The sequence below is a fragment of the Sceloporus undulatus genome, chromosome 1, assembly GCF_019175285.1.
Source record: "Sceloporus undulatus isolate JIND9_A2432 ecotype Alabama chromosome 1, SceUnd_v1.1, whole genome shotgun sequence".
Lineage (NCBI taxonomy): Eukaryota > Metazoa > Chordata > Lepidosauria > Squamata > Phrynosomatidae > Sceloporus > Sceloporus undulatus.
In genome coordinates this window covers 277,682,897-277,703,628 of record NC_056522.1, presented here as the reverse complement: position 1 = coordinate 277,703,628, position 20,732 = coordinate 277,682,897, and the positions used below count along the sequence as shown (strand labels likewise).

Genomic DNA, 20,732 nt, shown 5'->3' with positions numbered 1-20,732 from the left:
AATAAAGGATCCAAACATGATGTTTCATTCTCATACAGTACATAGAGACCTAAATCCTGTTATAGAATCATAGAGTAGGAAGAGGCCACAAGGGCCATCCAATCTAACCCCCTGCCATGCAGGAACTCACAATCGAAGCATCCCCGACAGATGGCCATCCAGCCTCTGTTTAAAGACCTCCAAAGAAAGAGATGTCACCACATTCCAAGGGAGTGCATTCCACTGTCGAACAGCCCTTACTGTCAGGAAGTTCTTCCTAATGTTGAGGTAAAGCTTTTCCTGTAGCTTGCATTCATTGTTCTGCGTTCTAGTCTCTGGAGCAGCAGAAAACAAACTTGTTCTATCCTCAATGTGACACTCCTTCAAATACCTAAATAATCATATCACCTCTTAACCTCCTTTTCTCCAGGCTAAACATACCCAGCTCACTAAGTCTTTCCTCATAAACCATGGTTTCCAGACTCTTCACCATTTTAGTTGCCCTCCTTTGGACATGCTCCAGTTTCTCAACATCCTTTTTGAATTGTGGTACCCAGAACTGGACCCAGTATTCCAGGTGTGGCCTGACCAAAGCAGAATAGAGTGGTACTATAACCTCTCTTGATCTAGACACTATATTTCTATTGATGCAGCCTAAAATAGCATTGGCCTTTTAGCTGCTGCATCGCACTGTTGACTCATGTTCAACTTGTGGTCTATTAGGAATCCTAGATCCCTTTCACACGTAGTCTCCTTAAGCCAGGTTTCCCCCATCCTATATCAATGCATTTCATTTTTCCGCCCTAAGTACAGTACCTTACATTTCTCACTGTAGAAATTCATTTTGTTAGTTCTGGCCCAGCTTTCTAATCCAGGGGTAGGCAATCTTTTTGAGCCGGGGGCCGGGTTGCTGTCCCTCAGACAACTGGGGGGCCGAAGCCAAAAAATAAATAATTAAATAATTTTTAAAGAAATTAAATATATAAATAAACCAGGACAAATGTAGGACAAAATTTTCAAATGGAAGACACTTTTTTTAAAAAAAAATGGAGGACACGTGAAAAAATTTGCTGATTTTTAAAAAAATGTTAATATAAATGCATGTTTCTGAGGCTTCTATAGACAATTGCCCCCCAAAGGCCCCGGCGGCAATCGGCGGCAGGACTGGGCTGGGGCCGGTCCCAAGGCCTTGCCGGGCCGCATCCGGCCCGCGGGCCGCAGGTTGCCTACCCCTGTTCTAATCTACTGTATTAAGGTCATTTTGAATTTTGGTCCTGTCCTCTGGTGTATTAGCTACTCTTCCTAATTTGGTGTCATCTGCAAACTTGATAATCATTCCCCCTATTCTTTCACCCAAGTTATTGATAAAGATGTTGAATAGCACTGGGCCCAGGACAGAAGCCTGTGGCACTCCACTGGTCACTTCTCTCCAGGATGAAGAGGAGCCATTGCTGAGCACCCTTTGGGTTTGCCCAGTCAAACAATTACAAATCCACTTAACACTTACATTGTCTAGACCACATTTTACTAGTTTGTAAGAATATCATGGGAAACCTTGTCAAAGGCCTTAATGAAATCCAGATATGCTATATCTACAGCAGTCCCTTCATCTACTAAGTTTGCAATTTTATCAAAAAAGCAGTTCAGGTTAGTCTGGCATGACTTGTTGGAGTATGTTAGCATAAAGGCAGCTGCACTTTCACAGATGTTGTGTAAGTGTGGTCTCTAGTGCAACCAATCATTTTACAAGCAAGGTTCTCACTCTTGTTTGTGATTTGGTCAGGGCCTAAATCAACTGTTGTGGAATGGATGAGCTCAAGGCCATGGAATTGTTTGTACAACTATGGATCCAGTGTAATTATGCTGGTGTATATTTATGCAAAAAATATGTAGGATCTTGGCTGTGGGTGTAACTTAATTTTATTACTTGCAGACAATTATCAGGTCACAAAACTTTGTCTCCAGCTGCTGAGCAAATTACTAGCGCAAGTAGAAAATGTATGGCAGTTTCAAGAATTGCAAAACTACACTAAATACAGATCTCATCCAGAGGAGATGATTTCCATAAAATCACACAGAAATTTGGCTTCAGTCTAAAGCTTGTTCCATACAGAAATAGGGGTTGTGCCTCTTCCAACAAAAGAATATGTCCTCCTACCAAAATGCCCAGCACTGTCTTGCATGTTCTTTTATTTACTTGCATGAATACATTGAAACTTAATTTATAATTCAAAGAAACATACTACACAGAAATCATCAGAACATAAAAATAGGAGTGCTTCAATTGTAGCTTACAAACTTATTCTGCATGTTTGAGAATTTGGAGGCTGATCAGTGGTAAGCATGTCTTTCGACATCACTACATCAGTACTATGATCTCAAGTTGATCTTAGGCCACAGGTAGTGTGTGAGCAATATAGTCTAAATGCAAAACACAAATGGACCATACCACTAGACACAGATGAGAAACTGTGCACACATGACTGCAGCCATTTTAATCCATTCGGAGGCAAAATGCACATCATAATACTGGTTATGGCACGGACAAACAAATTACTTACCCCCTGTTCTCCATATGTGTGAACAGGCATGCAAAATTACTGAAGAGCTGCAGCCTTTTGGATCTCAACTTGGTTAGAGTCACAGGTTTTGAAATAACCACCACACAGCAAATCAACAGGAGATTTCAATTAATGATTTTATTTCAGGTTAAGATCTCACTCTTTTGAATTGTTATGCCCAAAATTTAAAACCTTAGCTCTCCCAAGAATGTAGCTTAATTAAGGTCTTGCAATCTATCGAATGTGATTTAGTATAGGATACAAGAGATCCACACACAATTTTTTTATACTGTATTGTATTATATTGTGTGAGGTAATTCTACAGGATTTCACATCTTTACAGGGTGGTCAAATAAAAATAAAATTCAACAAGGGGGGGGACTACCTTACCTTTTTGCACATACTGTAGATCATTTCTAGATACTTTGTGTCAGACAGCAATGTATCTGTATCGACAGTTACATAGTTATGCAACAGCGGCATCATATCTGTATTTTCAAAGAATAATATGCAGTAGTTATTTATGCTTTCACCTTTTGGTAAATTATGAAAAACACAATATGTTCTGGTAAGCATTATCATGTCATTGCTGCAATGAAACAACAGATAGTAAGATATGTCACCTGTAAAGTAATCAAAGCCATCCTGTTGAAAAACTTCAAATACTAATGGCAAAAGCTGCCACATCTGTGCTGAAACCTGCTGACAGGTCAGACTGTGAGCCAAAGAGAAGATTTCCTCATAAAATTCTGAAAAAGATCAAGATAGCATTAAACATGGTTTGATCAAATTAGTAGTGTGCATGCAGATATGCAAAATTGGGTGGAGGGGAGAGAATCTTACCTAAAACATGCTGTTGCAAAACAGTTCCAATTACTTGCAAACAGATACCTTCTAACTGCTGGGTAATCTGAAATGAACAGTTTGAATAAAACACACATGCTTATCAACTGGCCTTCAATGTTTGTTTTAAAATAATCTCTTTTTAAAACTACAGATATGTAGTACATGATCTAAAGAATCCCTTTCAGGCATATCAGAGTTTTTGCATACATTTAGGTTTGTTTTTTTTAATTTTACTTAAACTTTGTCAGAAAAACCTCTGAAATTCCATGTTTTAAGCATAATCTGCTGAGTAACAAAAAGTTTCCCCCCCAAAAAAACAGAACACAGAAGCTGCACCATGAACATATTTTTGAGAAGCACAATTGAGTCTATCATTTGTGGAATCTCTTTATATTATACACAAGAATGCACACACAACCTATGCTGCACCACAGCAAAAAGACCTTACCAGACAGAATAGTTCTCTAAAAGAAGGCTAAAGTAAATGCTGACTATTGCATCTTTTAAACTTTTGCATGGGTATAATGAATACAGAAAGTATCCACAAGCAACATACTAGTAACTGGAGAATAGTTTGGGTTTTTAGAAATGAATGGGACACGTGGTGAAAACTATTGGAAGGTGTTTCTGAACGAAAGTTTGTAACCCTACTGTATCTCCATTGCTCTTGTCTAACTTGGATAGTAAATCATTTGCAAGATCTGTAAGTAGCCCAGCCAAACCCTAGAAACAACCAGATTTCAAATTTAAAAACTACACTACAACTTAACAGGCCTGTTTTAAAACACACAGATTGATCAGAGCAAAACACACTTTATTTAGACCAAGGGAGAAGGTCATGAGTATGAATTTACAGTGTAGGACAGAGATTTTGTGACTGGAACAACAATGACTGTTTGAATTTAAACCTTTTAACTTTCTTTACTGAAGGTTTGTTTGTTGTTAGACCAGTATCCAATGTTAGTTGCTTCTCACTTAGTCCTATATTGCAGTCCTATGCATTAATGCAAAACACTGATTCCCCTAAGGGGAAAAAAATCAGAGTTCTTTTAAACTTGCTTTTTTCCAACACTGACCTAAGACTAGTTATGGCTAGGGTTAGGGACTGCAGTGGTCCTTCAAGGGGCCTTCAAGGATGCTGTTGTTGTGTGCCTTCAAGTCATTTCTGACTTATGGAAACCCTAAAACAAACCTATCATGGAGCTTTCTTGGCAAGATTTTTCACAGACTGTTTGCCATTGCCCTCCTTTGGGAATGAAAGAATGTGACTTGTCCAACGCCACCCAGGGGGATTTCATTACTGAATGGGGATTCATACTCCTAATCCAACACTACCCCACACTGGCTCAGAAAGGCCCTCCTAAGAGGCATGGTGGGTGATTTCACCATACTTTTTGTCTTTTCTGGGCCATTTTAGACACAGGAAAGGTTCCCCCCCCCCCAGATAAATTTATTTATTCTATATCCACAGCTTTGTCTCATGGATTATCAAGCTACTGCACCTTTTCTTTAGAACTGGAACAGCATGATAAAATTCTGCAATCCTTGTCTATCAGTCTTTGTGTCACCTCTCATAAAGGTCTCATTCATACCAGACAAGGCATGCACTTTATAGCTGTGTTACCTTATTAGGTTCAAGTGGTTTGGAATTGCAAGCTAGTTCCATATCTCTTTCTCTAACAAGATGCTAACTAGCTATAAAAGTATGCAGTGGGGCTAATCATAAGAACCTATTTAAGGCAGACAGTGAAGGAGCTGCAGCAACTAAGAAAAAGCTGAGGAGCAAAGTAGGCTCAGCAACAAACTAAGGAAGCCAATAAAGTAAAGGCTCTTAGGACATAAAGCAGCAGAAGGCTATTGCCTTCACAGAATGTTAGCTGGCTTCCCAAAGGCATCAGTTGTCCACTATTGAGAACAGAATACCAGACTAAACAAAACTTATCTAACTGGTATCTATGACATGTGCGTGGAAACAAACTCCAATGTTTTTTTTAAGTTGATTAGGAGAATCTTATTAAGAAAATTTGTGAATAGGCTTGTTTTATATATACAGATCAGCTTTCATCTTGTAGTTGAAACTGCTCAAATGCTCCAAGAAAACACCCATGAAAGAGACCAAGCTAACAAATAGTGAATTATTTTCAAAAAACAAGTTAGTGAATGTTGCTATTAGTGCTGGCTTTCTGCTGAGTTTATTTTAACTAATGAATCATTATTACAAACAAATTATTACCTCTTTGTGATCTTCAACTACACTGAGGAGTGTATCAATTGTATTCAAGATGCCCATAGCTGTTACTGCTTTATCATCACTGCCTTCTTCATCTGGTCCTGTCTGAATTACCTGGTTAAAAGTCATTGCCTGCACACAGGAAAACATGTTAAGAAAATCAATGAAAAAACTCAAGAGACCAAAGGAGTAAAGAAAATTGAATGCCTTTTCCAGACAGTATGCAATTTTACACAACCAGTTAAGATTTGTATGTGGGGGAAGGGGGGAGGATAATTTCTTCAGTTATTATCATAATCAAAAGAAAAAAAATAAGCCTTTTTCATCTACAGAGTTCATGGGGCACCTGAAAGACCAAAAGGAAAAGGGGCTGGCCTAGGTCCAAGTTCCTTTTAACTGTCCTAAAACTATCACCATGATTCAAAATAGAATATACAATGGCTGAGGCTTACAAATATGAAGGATGTTTCTGCTTATCTGATGGATTAGGGACCAGAGGACTGACAAAGGTGGAATTTATTGAAAAGCAGATCCCCAGCCTTTTCTGGCTTCCAAAGGAAAAAAGACTGAACACTAGATGGAGGCTAGTAGACTGAGGTCCAAAACACACTGAAGAAATAATCCAGTTTGAGACCATTCTCACTGCCCTGGCTCAGTGCTAGGAAATCCTGGGAATTGTGGTTTATTGTGGCACCAGAACTCTCTGACAAAGATGGCTAAATGTCTCACAAAACTAAAGTTTCCAGAATTCCCTAGCACTGAGCTAGGGCAGTTAAAGCAGTCTTAAAATGGATTATTTCTGCAGTATGTTTTTGATCTGGGGGGGGGGGGACCCAGTATGCCGAGTACAGAGTAGTGTAGTAGTCTGAGTGTTGGTCTATGCCTCTGGAGACCAGCGTTCAATTCCTTATTCAGTCATGGAACCTACTGGGTGACCTTGGGCAAGTCATATGTGCTCAGCATCAGGGGAAGGAAATAGCAAACCTCCTCTGAACAAATCTTGCCAAGAAAACCCATGGTAGGTTCACCTTAGGGTCATCATAAGTCAGAAACAACTTTGAAGGCACACAGCAATAACATATGCTGAGTCCATTGAGAGAGAGAAAAAATAAGCAGCAGTGGCCAAAAGTGAAGCCCATAGCTGTAATTTAGATTGCTGAAACAGCAGAACATCCAAAACCAAGCAACTGAAAAGAGGGGCTGTCTGTATTTCGGAGTTTAAACTGTATTTCTATTACCTAGCAAAACATGCATGCATTAGCAGATTAAAGGTTTAAAATTTGTACTGTAAAAACATTAATGCAGAACAAACATGACCTACTGACCACAGAGCAAATATGATTATTGTGCATTTCATCAATATTGACTATTATCTGGTTGGTGCAGAATAGTTTTTAATGAAGGTGCTGTACTTTTATTCTCTGTTATATTTTAATTGCTTTTAAACTGTTTTAAATTAGTGATGTTTTTAATAGGATAGCTTATTTAATTTTTTAAATTTTCTGTGAATGTAAATAAGGACATATAAGAAAATGTCATCAGAATATTAAGACATAAGCTGGAGTACACTATAAGCAATGGAAATGCTGACAAACTCATAAGCAGACTTACCAAATGCTGGGTCATCTCTACTGCTATAGGAGTAACCTCTTCACTGTATTCACAGATCATTTTCTGAATTACATTGGTAAGGTCATCATTCTCAGTCTCTCTAATAATATGAAGAAGAGCCTGCATCACAGGTCGAATGAATGGAGTAATATACTCCTTAGCTGCAAAGCAAACAAGAAGAGAGAGATTATTTTTCTGTAATCTATAGGAAGATGGCAACTTTAAATCCCCAACATGATGAACGTACCCTGAACAAAACCTTAATTCAGCTTCTTGTTATGAATTACCTTAAATATATATTCACCATCTTGTATTTATATAAACTAGTGCTGGCCACACTTGTTTCAAACAGAGATGCATATTCTGACATACTTGCATTGTTTCCTCCTTGGAAAAAGAATGGCCATCCTTTGCTGCTTTTATGGGGGATATTTTTCTAACAGTTTCTGTCACTGATATGCTTAAGCCCCCAATGACAGTATCCAAAATGTTTCTTCAGACTAAACCAAGTAATTGCTTTCCCCCACAGTTCAGCATTTTGTTCCTTTTGCCGCCGCCTCCTCCTCCTCTCCCACTCAAACGGTGAAGAGGATGCCAGCAAATATAGGAATGCTGAATGTATCTAGCAACTTCCCTTGGCAGCCTTGAGTTGGCTAAAAAGCATTAAAGAGGGAAAGGACAATTAGAGATGGGTGGTGATAAGCCAGAAAGCTAAGGGACAGTGGAATTTCATATATAGTTTTAAAATAATTGGCTAACAACTAGAGATCTATAGCTGAAAAGTGGGTGGGGTGGTTTTATTTCCCATGCCATTCAACATGCAGATGAAACCACTGGGAGGAATTTTCTGTGTCACCAGAATGCAGATTACAACCTATTCTGTTTCTCCTTTCTATCTAATTTTGAGGAAGATGTTTTGTTAGTTAAGCCAATGTTCTCAATTGCTAAAGAAGCCTGTATACACAGGTTTGAGCAGTGGACAGGAATGCATTTGCACAGTTAAAGTTACTGCACTAGCTATACCAGAATTGGATGATTCTGGAGACCAGGGTATGAATCCCGACTCAGCCATGGAAATCACTGCATGACCTTGGGCAAGTCTCAGAAGAAGGCAAAAGAAAAGCCTTTCTGAAGAAATCTTGCCAAAACAGGTTTGCATAAGTTTGTAAGAGTCAACGTAACTTGGAAATAACTTGAAAGCACACAACAACTACCTACACCTCTTCCTGATAATGCAGATCTAGCTACTGTAACACATGCCTTGATTACATCCTGTTTGGATTGCCATAGCACAAGCAACATGAGGCTGCCTACGTAACCCCTTTAAAAACTTTTGTCAGGATTGAGAGATCCTGGAAAATGTCCAGATGTGGGACAAAGGTAACAGGGTTACTATAGGTCAAAGGAAGCCATAATGACTAGGCATTTAGACCCAAATGAGGTAATGTGGCATGATACAATCATGGCAGGACATAAAATCAGCAAGTGGCAGAAAGTGCAAAGTCATGTCACATGGGGGATTTGTATAGATGTGACTCAGTGGGAAGAGGCTGGACTAAATGCCTGGAGATGGCAAATGTATATAAGGGAGGAGCTCCAACGCCTAGTGTGGGTGCTGTATGGTGTATTGTATAGGCATGAGATTCTGTCTGTGTGAGTACTGATTTGAGGAACAAAGATTAAAGTGCCTCTGTCTAAGAGCTCAGCATGTCGTTTGCTGCTTCTCTGTGTGGGAGACTTTTTCTCCAGTGAGCCCAAGCTCAGAGTGCCTCTTTGGGGTTGGATCCAGGCATACTGCTTCAGAGGTATGTACAAACGCTCCAACAACTCTGTGGATCCAAAATGCTGTGACCATATTGATGACTGGAACTGGTTACAGGGAACATATAACTTTCTTTGTTGAAAGAGCGTCACTGGCTACTGGTTCCTTTTCATGCACAATTCAAAATGTTGGTTATGACCTATAAAGCATTACATGACTCAGATCCAAACTATCTAAAACACTGTCCCTATAGGAGCCTGCTCAAGATCCTTGAGGAAGGTTTTTCTCATAGCCACACCATTGTCACAGGCTCATGTGGTAAGTACATGGGAGAGGTTCTTCTGGAAGACTGCTCCCTAGCTACAAAATTTCCTTCCATGGGAATTTACACTGGCCTACCTGAAACAAGTCCAAATTTTTATTTCAGGTGAACGTATTTCAATATGATTATTTAGAAACATAACTTTAGCTATTATCACAATAGCTTTCTGTGGTTTTTACAGGCTGTGAGGCCGTGTTCTGGAAGAATTTATTCTTGACCTTTCGCCTGCATCTGTAGTTAACATCTTCAGACCTCTGAAGTTGCCAACCACAGATACAGGCGAAATGTCAGGAATAAATTCTTCCAGAATGTGGCCAGATAGCCCAAAAGCCCACAGGAAACTATGGATGCTGGCCGTGAAAGCCTTCGATTTTGTATTATTACAATAATGGTTAGACTAATGTGCAAAGCCACCTAAAGTCCCAATTTAGGGGGAAAGGTGAGTATAAATAAATAGAAGAGGAGCAGGAGCAGGAGGACACTTTCAATTGCCTGTGTTTGTTAGATGTAAACTTCAGTGCAGGAAAAAGTACCTCTCTCCTGATTACTAATCAAAACCTGTAGCGCTATGGCAGCTTCCACCTTGACAGGCATTTCTCTGTCATCAATTAGGCATCTTCTTGTGAGCTCAAGTGCTGTCTGCAGATTTTGATCACTTTTAAACTTAACTTCACAGAAATAGTGAAGAACCCAGCAAGCCTAGAGATGATGGAAAGCAAACGGTTAACACATATGCACATAACTGTTTTGATCTATCAAAACTATGAATAAGAAACAGAAATGCTTAAATTACATTGTAACATTTTATCTACTTTCTTCCTTTACACATACTTGGAGAACTTTGTGGCTGGTTGGTGTTTTTAGACATCACTAGGCAAGTACTACGACCTCAAGCTGCTCTTACGCCACAGGATATCTGTGAGCAACAGTCTAGATGTAGAACACATATGAACCATGCTACTAGACACAGATTAGAAGATATGCAGATGTTACTGTAGCCCTTTCAATTGCCTTCATTTGAAGGAGGGGAGAATTAAAGGATGACCTGCAGTTTAAAAAGGAGAAACAGTTTCTAAAGAGAGGAAGAATTAACGGTCTTATATCAATCTGCTGTGACACTGCTTTTATGGACAGAAAAATAATCCTTCCTTGCAACTGTACTGATCTGCCTAAGCTTTAAAAACGTCGCCATCTATCCTAGAGGAAAGAAGTATTCCTCCTAGATCAATGGTTCCTAACCTTTGGTCCTCCAGATGATTTGGACTTCAGCTCGCATAATTCCTGACTGTTGGCCAAGTTAACTGGGCTTCTGGAAGCTGAACAAATGGCGGACCAAAGGTTGGGAACTGTGTACAGTTCTGGGCACCACAATTCAAAAAGGATGTTGAGAAGCTGGAGCATGTCCAGAGGAGGGCAACCAAAATGATGAAGGGTCTGGAAACCATGCCTTGTGAGGAGAGACTTAGGCAGCTGGATATGTTTAGCCTGGAGAAAAGGAGGTTAAGAGGTGATATTATAGCCCTGTTTAAATATTTGAAGGGATGTCATATCGAAGATGGAGCAGGCTTGTTTTCTGCTGCTCCAGACAATAGGATGCGGAACAATGGATGCAAACTACAGGAAAAGAGATTCCACCACAACATTAGGAGGACCTTCCAGACAGTGAGAACTGTTCAACAGTGGAACACACTTCCCTCCAAGTGTGGTGGAGTCTCCTTCTTTGGATGTCTTCAAACAGAGGCTGAATGGCCATCTGTCGGGGTGCTTTGATTGTGAATGTCTGCATGGCAGGGGGTTGGATTGGATCGCTCTTGTGGTATTTTCCAACTCTATGATTCTATGACTGTCTTAGGTGATCATATTATGATCATATCATAATTCAGGTTTATTGTATAAATGAAACTTACACAAGTGGTTACAGAAAAATATTGTTGATACAATATTGACAAATATTATTCATGGAAATTAACTAGTAGGGACACTGGCTGGAAAAGCAATGATACTAAGGCTTAAATCCAATTGTTAATCCCAGCTGCTGAATGAATGGAACTTTATAAATCAATACGTATGTAAATTTCAACTGATACAATGAATCTACTCTAGTTGGGGACTAACAACCCAGATCACTGACACCATTATTACCCTCGCCCTTGGGAGCCTTCTCTCACATATGGGAGTTAGAAAACAAAACCTGGCACAGAACTTTGTGGCCTTCTAAGCCCTAGTTTCATCCAAAACTTGATTAACAACACCTGCTCAGCAGACACCATCCACTCTTCAGTACGTCACACTGAATATTTCACAAAGCAACTACATGAGGCTTCTCCTCCTTTTGACTAGATATCTTCACACAGGACAGAAATGGGAAAGGAGTACAGGAAGTTGGAACCAGCTTTGTACTTACCCGGGCTCTCATGTAACCCAGTTCATTGCTGAAGAGAGGAAACACATGGTTCTGCAGCATGTATTCCATTTGATCTTTGTATATCTTTTTCTGTTCGAATATTAAGAAAAACAGCAGGTTTTTTTTTGTTTGTTTGTTTTACATATAGAAGTACATATTTTAGAAGAATTATTTCTAATTGACCATCCTATTAATACTGTGAACAGGTAATTTTTAAATGGGAATATACCAACCTTAAACCAATAAACCCAACATTGGGCAAAACTAACACATCATGAAATACAGTCTATAGAAGTTATTCCCCCATATTCAGTTAATACAACTACACCATTGTATCATAAATTAGATGAATACATAAATTCAGGTCACTTATGGCATTTAACACACTAGGCCTGCATCTATGGAAAACCATCCAGTACTATTACCCCCTTTTCCAGTAGAGGAGAGGAAGGTTAACCTGCCAAAAAGTAGCAAATCTGATCTCTCTCTCTCTCTCTCTCTCTCTCTCTCTGCACGTAGGTGTAGAGGACTACCTACTCAGGTACTACAATGCTCCTACTCTCCCCTTTCCAAAGGCTCAAAGGTCTCACTATCAAGGTTTGATATGTTAGCTTGCCCCTACCTCGGGATACGAAATACCCAGGTTACGAATTTTTCAGGATACGAAAAAATCCCATAGGGATTTATTGTTTCGGGTTACGAAAGTTTTTTCGGGTTACGAAAAAACTCCGGCGCTATTTTAAATGGAGCCGCGGCAGAGCCGCGGCTTTTTTCCCCATTAGCGCCTATGGGTTTTCGGCTTACGAAGGCTTTTCGGGTTACGAAAGCGGCCGCGGAACGAATTATTTTCGTAACCCGAGGCACCACTGTAAATTGTGATGACAACCATATCTAAAGGGAAGTATAGTCTTTTATCTCATGTTATGCCAGGCTTTGGAAAAGCAACAGCTTCTTGCTATTTCCCATTTTCCAGTATGTCTGGTGCAGTGAAGAAAGGGCCAAAAGTTCTACATATACCAGAGAGTCTGTGGCAGATGTGAGGTTGCCCTCAATTCATGGTTAGCTTTAATGAAGAGAAAATAAAGACTTCGGTCATAGCTTCTTGCTCAATGTAAAGTTAATGACCATATTCATCTCTTCAGCCACATTATTTGTGCATCTTGGAAGTCTATCAAGGAAGCATTCAACCACTGGATGACTGAACTGGATCTAAAATATGACAACTTATCTAGCTAAACAACAAGGAAATTCTTTTTAAAACATTCTATAAAATTTTAGGCCTCTACCATCTGGGAGAGATGGAAAACCAGCAAAAAAATTTGTTCAACTCCTCCCGCCAAAGCAGCATAATAGTAATTTATTCTAGTTAGTATGTACATAAACCTTTAGTAAATAAAGATATTGCCATGGGATTAGATTTGGCTATAATTATTCTAGCAAACAAGATATAGTTAAAAACGTTTTTCAATGTCATCTTTATGTGATAGAAATAACGCACTCGAAGATAAGCACAAGAGAATTCAAATAAGCCACTCAACAGGAACTTACTTTCAAGAGTATTTCAGCCAAAGAACCAATCATATGCAATGCTCCATCTTTTTTACGAGGATCAGCATTTGGTTCTGTAAGAATCTGATAACAAAAGCCCATCGTCTTTTGCAAAACCTAGTATAAGATTTTTTAAAAAAAGAGATCATTTATTAAAACATTTATAGCCAATATTCTAATTAGAAAGTTTCCTAATATTTAAAGATTTAAATAGAATCCTCAGAAACACTTTCATGTTTCCAATGCTATGTTGTTATATGCCTCCAAGTCATTTTTGACTTATGGAGACCCTAAGGAGAATCTACCATAAGGTTTTCTTGCCAGGTTTCTTCAGAGGGGGTTTGCCATTGCTATCCTCTGCAGCTGAGAAAGTATGACTTATCTAAGATCACCCAGTGGATTTTTATGATCAAGCAGGGAACTGAACCCTGATCTCCACAGTCATAGCGCAATGCTCAAACCACTAGATAGATAAATGCTAAATAAATATCAAATATAGACATGCTAGATAAATATCAAATATAGACATGAGCCCCTCTTGCCTGGTGTCCCTATATGGCATATTAGGACACCATGCTCTTGGTCCTTGTCAGTTGGGAGCTGACAAGGACCAAGAGCATGGATGGGCCACAGGGATAGGGAGGTGACCTGGCAGCACTGCACAATGATCCCGTCTCCAATGTATAGAGCTGTGTGTTCAGATGGCAATACAGCATGTACTAATACAAACAGCGGCCATGTGTTGTTGCCTGGAAAGGCACCAAAAGCAGCTTTAGCCAATGAGACCCCCAAACTTAAGTAAGGCCTGGAATCTTTAGTCATTCATTCATTCAAATACCCAGTAATAACAATTTCACAGCTAACACATATGAGGGTTTGAGAAACAAACCAGGAAGGAGGACTATTGCTTTTGGACTAAAAATAATCTTTACAAAGCATACCTCTTTCCTTTTACCACATGCTGTAAACAATAATGTCTGTGCAGCAGTTGTTGGGGAAATGAAGTCTTCAAACACATCTGTTAAAAACAATAATTTAAATATTGTCATTTGGAACATAAAGAACTGGCACAAAACAAAAAGTAAATTCAGACATCAGAACCACTTTAATCCCCATGTATCAGAAGTTTCTATTTTGAACTTGCATTAAGTTTTTAGAGTATATTATAGCTTTCCATGCATCTAGATATGTAAAGATTTCAGTACTGCAGTGTCCAATGAGTTATTGCTTCTAAGAACTATAATAATCAAACAATATTTAAAGTGTTTTCTTAAAAAAAGACTTCTAAACTAAAATATTCTAAAGTCCACTCATCATCCAGTCTGTGCATATGTACAGATTAGGGCAAATTCTAGCACAATATAATATAATATAATATTCCATGCTGACTGAAATCTCAAGGATCTTCGAGGCAGTAAAAAATTCTCTCTTACTGTTACTTAAAAAGCCAAGCAAATATTGTATTGTCTATGGAGTCAATATTATTTCAGGAAATTCACCTGAGAAAAAGAACATTTACCCCAAGGAAATTTATAAAACCAGGTTCTCATTCTATGTGTAATTCCATGTAATATGCTCCACTCAACACAGTTTTTGAATAAATACATGTACTACTGGGAAGCCTGAGCCATGTATTATGCTTTGAACAGGATTCTAATGCAAAAGACCGGCCCTGCTTTTCCAATGTAATAGCAGCAGGGAAGGGCCACACCTCAGAGATATAGAACATGCTTTGCAAACAGAAGGTCCCAGGTTCATTCTTTGGTATGCCTGCATAGAAGGATCAGGTAGATGGAAAAAACTCTTGTCTAAACCCTGTAGGGCTACTTTATGTCAGAATAGATAACACAGGTCTAGAGAGGGAACTAATCTGACCTGATGTAGCACAGCATAGCAAGACCAACATCTGAGCCACAATTGGATCTGAGAGATGGAGAAAGTCATAATTTCCTTGATTTTGGAAAAGAAGTAGGCAAATCCAAGGGGTTTGGAACTGCCGACTGACCACTTCTTGTCTGGACTAAACCTTGTCTGCACCTCCAGAAAAGGGGGAAGACTAAAACATCCCCAAATGCAGTAAAATGATTACTATCAGTCAGAGGCTTTGCAAGGTTTTATCAAACACCCAAACAAACTAACACACACACACACACACACACACAATCCCTCAAAAATGAGGGGAGAGGGGAGATGGGAATGTGGCAATCTGATGTGTGGGTGTGTGGGTGTATTTATTCAAGGTGATCTTGGCTCTGCATGTAGCCCATACTTCTCTACTTCTGTTTTAGAGGAACACAGAACACCTTGTCCAGTTATATTCATCTTGCTTTGTACTGGAACTGCCAGTAAACGTTTATGAGACAACAGTTATAGGAGAAACACAACTAAATGCACTCAACATGTTCAACATTTTTCATCATACTTCCTATCTGAGAAAGCTTTCTATGCAAATATTTAATTTTGAAACACTTACCAAACTTCATGCGTATATATTCATAAGGATCTTCCTGCCACAGCTCTTCATCAGCATCTGTGTAGCACATCAATGGGAAGATAACATCTTGGATAATCCCCTGCAAGAAATAAGGAAATGTATTTAATTATTCTTTCACTTTATAGCTTTTACACACTGCTCTATTACAAAAGATTGGACATCTTCCACTTAAAACATTTTTAGAAGTCAAAACCACAAAGCTAAATTACAGTGCACCCGCGTCATACGTGGGCACACCTTACACAGCTTTGAGCATATGGGCAGCACGCCCATGGGGTAATGGCGCATGTGTCTGTGGTGCGTGCACCGCCGTGCGCACGAGCCTCATTCATTTAAATGGGGCTCAAGCATAGGTGGAACTCCCTTTATGCGGGGGGGGGGGGTCCGGAACTGTACTTCAAAAACAAAAATAGAAAGTAACAAAATACCTAAATCTAAAAATTCTATTGTCTTGTATATCTTTTTGATATAGAGACCATGGAAAATCATGTATGGAGGCCCAGTATAGTCAAGGAGTTAAATACATAATTTTGGTAAAAATGTAATTGAAATATGTATCAATTTCTCTTTTGTATGGTTTGTGTGTATATGTGCTTACTTATGACAACACAATGAATTTCATAAGTGTTTTCTTAGGCAAGGGATAATTATGAGGCTATTTTGCCACTTCTTTAATCTGAAATATAGCCTTCAACCCCTGGTATTCACTGGCAGTCTCCCATCCAAAAAGGCTGACCGTTCTTAGTTTCTAAGATCAGATGGGATCCTAAGCAGATGGGAGGATAGCATGGGCCAAGCCCCAGACCAGGGTGACAACAGATGGGTGTTCACACACACACACACACACACACACACACACACACACTGCTGTGGCATGGATCCGTACTTCCACAAGATCCACCAGATCTGCATCCAATCTGCCTGATCCTAGCCCAGGACTAATGGCTTGCATTGTCCAGAGAGTATGACATGAGGCTAGGGGGAGCACATGCCTTTTGGTCTATGCATAGAGGCCCAGGCTCTGAGGCCTTTTAGGTATTTAGGTAGACAAAAACAGCATGGTGTAGTGGTTTGAGTGTGCGACTACAACTCTGGAGATCATGGTTTGATTTCCTGCTCAGACACTGGAACCCACTGGGTGACCTTGGGAGGGTCACACACTCTCAGCCACAGAAACTGCTGTGATAGCCTTAGGGTCACAATAAGCCAGAAATGACTTGAAGGCACACAACAACATGAATGGTTTACATGATACCAAATAACACAGTCAAAGAAAAATCTGTAGCAATACATTTTGAACTCTAAGGGAAAAATGCATCCTAAAATATATTGAACTTTTCTAGGAGGGAAAAATATGCAAGGTGCCCCAAATTTTTAAAGATGTGTATATATCTCCAGAATTAAAAATGAGAAACTGAGGTTAAATACTTTTCTGGAGTACTGAGCCTTCTCCTTGAACTTCAGAAGCAGTGCACAACTGTAGGAGACTTGAGGGACCACACCTCACACTGTGTCTTCTAGGGATCATGGGCAGGCATGATTCTACTTTTTAAACCTAAAATACTGCCCTACAGCCAGGGACCACTTGGAACCTTTTTGGACTGTTCTAAGCTCAAGAAAGGTCTTTTCTCTAAATGTTTGGGAAATGGTTGCTCCTAGGCCTAACAGAGCCCTGGGGCCAGAAAACATAGTGAATTACCCTCTGTGGGCTTTTTTTTTTAACTTTTTAAAATATATAAATAAAATTGCAGAATAAAAAGAATAATAATGAAAAAGTACATCTGACTGTATATAAACCATCAGAATCATATTATAAACTAACAAAATATTAGATTTAAGGCGGACAAATAAAGAATAAATCAATAGAACAAATAAAAGAATAAAAAAGTTATAGAATAATAATAATAATAATAATAATAATAGGAGGAGGAGGAGGAGGAATATATCTAACTAGTATTAACACTGGTATCCCCCTCACTTTAATTCAATTTTGGCTTCTTACTCATCTAACTAGTAGTTTAGTATATACATCTTATTATTATTCCTCTATCAGAAAAAATATGGGCGTTTTAAAAAGAAAAAATATATTGTTTTTGCCAATTTGAGAGGAGTTTCTGGGTAGTCTTGAGGTACTTGGAGTCTGCCTGTAGGTCATCACCATCCTGTTCTGCACCAAGCAACACTCTCTCTTTCATTTTTTTTAAACTCAGTTTTCTCAAAACAAGCAAATTTAAAACAGGTTACCTGCTCAGCTCAGAGCTGTGGTTATAACCCAGTGAAATATGTTGCAACAAGACTAGAGACAGCCTATTAAGAACAATAAGGTACAATTTAGCTCTGCATGTATTCTTTTTTTTTTTAAATAAGAAAGAACTCACTTGGATATGGGGCTTCAAATTCTTCCAAGTGACTGCATGCGACACACCCTGATTAATGTAGTTCAGTGTTTGCTGTAGAACTCTAGGAGCCATGTACTGCTTTTCCTTATATTGATATAATACCTTCAGCAAAACCTAGGAAAATAAATTCTGATTAGTTTACCTCAGGATTCAAGTTTTTCTAAGAATTTCTAACAATTAGTTTTTACCTTCAGGATTCTACTGTTGATAACTAAGAAAAACAAATCCTAGATTTGGTTCAAGTGGCAGTTTTACACATGGAATATCTAAAACTGCAGATACAAAGTCTAGTTTATTTATATAAGGAATACTCTCTGCTAGCACAGGAAGATGTTAGGAAAGGTGGGGTGTGCTACATTCACTTTTCACAGTATCCATTCACATTAATCTAGCTATCCTAATAAGATAGCAGTGATCAACATATTTTCCATGTATTTAAGTACTGTGTGTACAAAGGCTCTTACTCTGAAAGTACCCTAGACTATGTTTACATAAACGATGTTGTTCCTCAGAGAAAGACTGTAGCTCAGTAGTTCTGCAAGGCAGAAGCCATGGGCATCTCCTCACCAAGCTGTAAAATCCTCTTCCAAACACTCAAGAGAAGCTATCAGTCAGTGTAGACAACAGTGAGTTAAACAGACCAATGGTCTAATATGATTAAGGCAGCTAAATATCTTAAAATAATCTACAGCAGATGAAGAAAAGCAAATGGGGGATATGTAGGTGGTACCACCTTATGGTGATATTGCTTGGAATGTAATGACCCGAAGCCACCAAAACTGGGTTCAGTTTCAATATCATCATCATCAGATCTCCTCATAACTCTAAAATAAATTGCTAAATATCAAGTATTGTAGTGGTTTCTATCTGAGTGACAGACAGAGAGAGAGACAGACAGACACTCTTGACTAGAACTCCATTTTAAATGTTGTCTAGCCACCTGAATATGATTTTTAATCTGTGGGGGAGTTGTAAACTGCAACTACTTCCCAATCTGACTTGTAATGTGAAGAACTTCTTACCTGCTGAACACCAACAGCAAATGCTTTTAAGAAAACTTCAGCAAATTCATTGTATTCCTTGGAAACATTACCAGGGCTGCCATACCTATTATTAGTAATGAAAAGTTCAAGACAATTCTATTATATATTATGCATGTAATAACAAAAATTACACTTAATGTTTTAAAAATAATCTAGGGAAAAGTCATTACCTTTCAAAAAGTCTAGCCAAGATATGCAATGCCCATTTCTTACATTTCCACCACGGCAATTCAGGTCTATCATCTTCATCAACTTGTAGGGTTTCCTTTAAAACAACAGCAAATTAATAGCATAAGAATTCAACTTATTATTTAAATTTTTGTGGTTTTCCCCCCCAGAAACTACTATGTTCAAAGGGATGCTCACAAATACTGCCAAAAGATTTCATACAAAAACAGTGACTCAAAACAGACAGGCCAAATAAAGTGGCTTCTGGCCACTGAGGGCATGGCATTTAAATGATAAATAAATAGATTTTCCAACATGCCCCCAAAGCAGCCAGAAGCCTCACCAAGGCCCTTTTAGGAGTTGATTTAATCTGCTCCAGCTGGCTTGGGACCGCACCTGTGGCCCACCTTGATACCACCATTTCCAGGCTGTCTGCTTCAGTCCATAGGTATATTCCAAGAATATCATAATAGAATTGTAGAAGTAAAATGATTAAAATAGATTTTCCAACAATTTATTTATTTATTTAATATGATGCCTGTGATTCAAAGAAGCTGTTACATGAAAGCAAGAGAACCATGTGCATATCCTGAGTGCTTTTTCTAGTCCCAGCACTCCTCTATCCATAGCTAAAAGGCAAGTTCACTGTTCAGTTTCAGAAGCAGTTTGCCTCATTGCCTGTGAAATTTACAGAGGAGGAACAGATCAAGAAAACGTATCAGCTACATATATTCTAAGATTTGCGCGTTCATGTTCCATGTATAAGCATGGAACAAACTAAGACAGGAAGCAAGCACTTACAGCTGGTACATCTCGATCTACAACTGTCTTCAATATTTCTATCCATTCTGCTAGATTTTGTTGATTGATCAACTCCAAGGGTAAAGTGTACTAGTTAAAAAAGAACAAAACAAACAAAAAGAATGATTATAAATTACAGAGATCTTAAACACCAATCTTGCATATCTACAGAGGAAATCCAATTCTAGTCCCAACTAGAATAGAACTGAATCGATGGGATTTACATATGCATGGATTTATTCAAGAATTGATTCAGTGTCTCCAAGTTGAAATTATCCATGGAATGTAGGCCAAAGTACCCTCGCAAAACCTGCTATAGACTTTTAAAAAACCCCTATTTTAATACCTTTTTGCCATTTTCAGTACTACAGTCTTCTGTGCACACTATGGCAATATCTAGAGTTACAACATCTTATATCTAGATTAATCTAGAGTTGGATCTAGTTATGACACCAGCTCTAAGTTCCTCAATCACTCCTGCTAAATCTGAAAGTACCTCAAAGAAATTTAAACCAGGAAATATGTTTAGGTTGAAAAGCACTACTGTAAAATTGATGTCTATGA

The 20,732-nt window shown here is 38.7% G+C and overlaps 1 protein-coding gene and 2 non-coding genes across 3 annotated transcripts in view; all 3 read right to left on the bottom strand.

The window, feature by feature from the left end:
* Positions 1 to 20,732, bottom strand: part of IPO7 (importin 7) — a 71,504-nt gene that overhangs the window by 14,591 nt on the left and 36,181 nt on the right. The window contains exons 6-19 of the mRNA XM_042445233.1: positions 20,169 to 20,258; positions 19,370 to 19,464; positions 19,179 to 19,263; positions 18,136 to 18,270; positions 15,737 to 15,836; positions 14,205 to 14,281; positions 13,264 to 13,380; positions 11,716 to 11,805; positions 9,845 to 10,010; positions 7,228 to 7,388; positions 5,620 to 5,748; positions 3,384 to 3,450; positions 3,164 to 3,289; positions 2,931 to 3,028 (exon numbers count right to left, since the gene is read on the bottom strand). Of these exons, the coding sequence (XP_042301167.1) occupies positions 2,931 to 3,028; positions 3,164 to 3,289; positions 3,384 to 3,450; positions 5,620 to 5,748; positions 7,228 to 7,388; positions 9,845 to 10,010; positions 11,716 to 11,805; positions 13,264 to 13,380; positions 14,205 to 14,281; positions 15,737 to 15,836; positions 18,136 to 18,270; positions 19,179 to 19,263; positions 19,370 to 19,464; positions 20,169 to 20,258 (1,536 nt within the window). The remainder of the gene's footprint in view (positions 1 to 2,930; positions 3,029 to 3,163; positions 3,290 to 3,383; positions 3,451 to 5,619; positions 5,749 to 7,227; positions 7,389 to 9,844; positions 10,011 to 11,715; positions 11,806 to 13,263; positions 13,381 to 14,204; positions 14,282 to 15,736; positions 15,837 to 18,135; positions 18,271 to 19,178; positions 19,264 to 19,369; positions 19,465 to 20,168; positions 20,259 to 20,732) is intronic.
* Positions 2,286 to 2,466, bottom strand: LOC121920132. Its single transcript, XR_006101664.1, has one exon. It is a non-coding gene; the product is annotated as a small nucleolar RNA SNORA23 (small nucleolar RNA).
* Positions 10,138 to 10,307, bottom strand: LOC121920133. Its single transcript, XR_006101665.1, has one exon. It is a non-coding gene; the product is annotated as a small nucleolar RNA SNORA23 (small nucleolar RNA).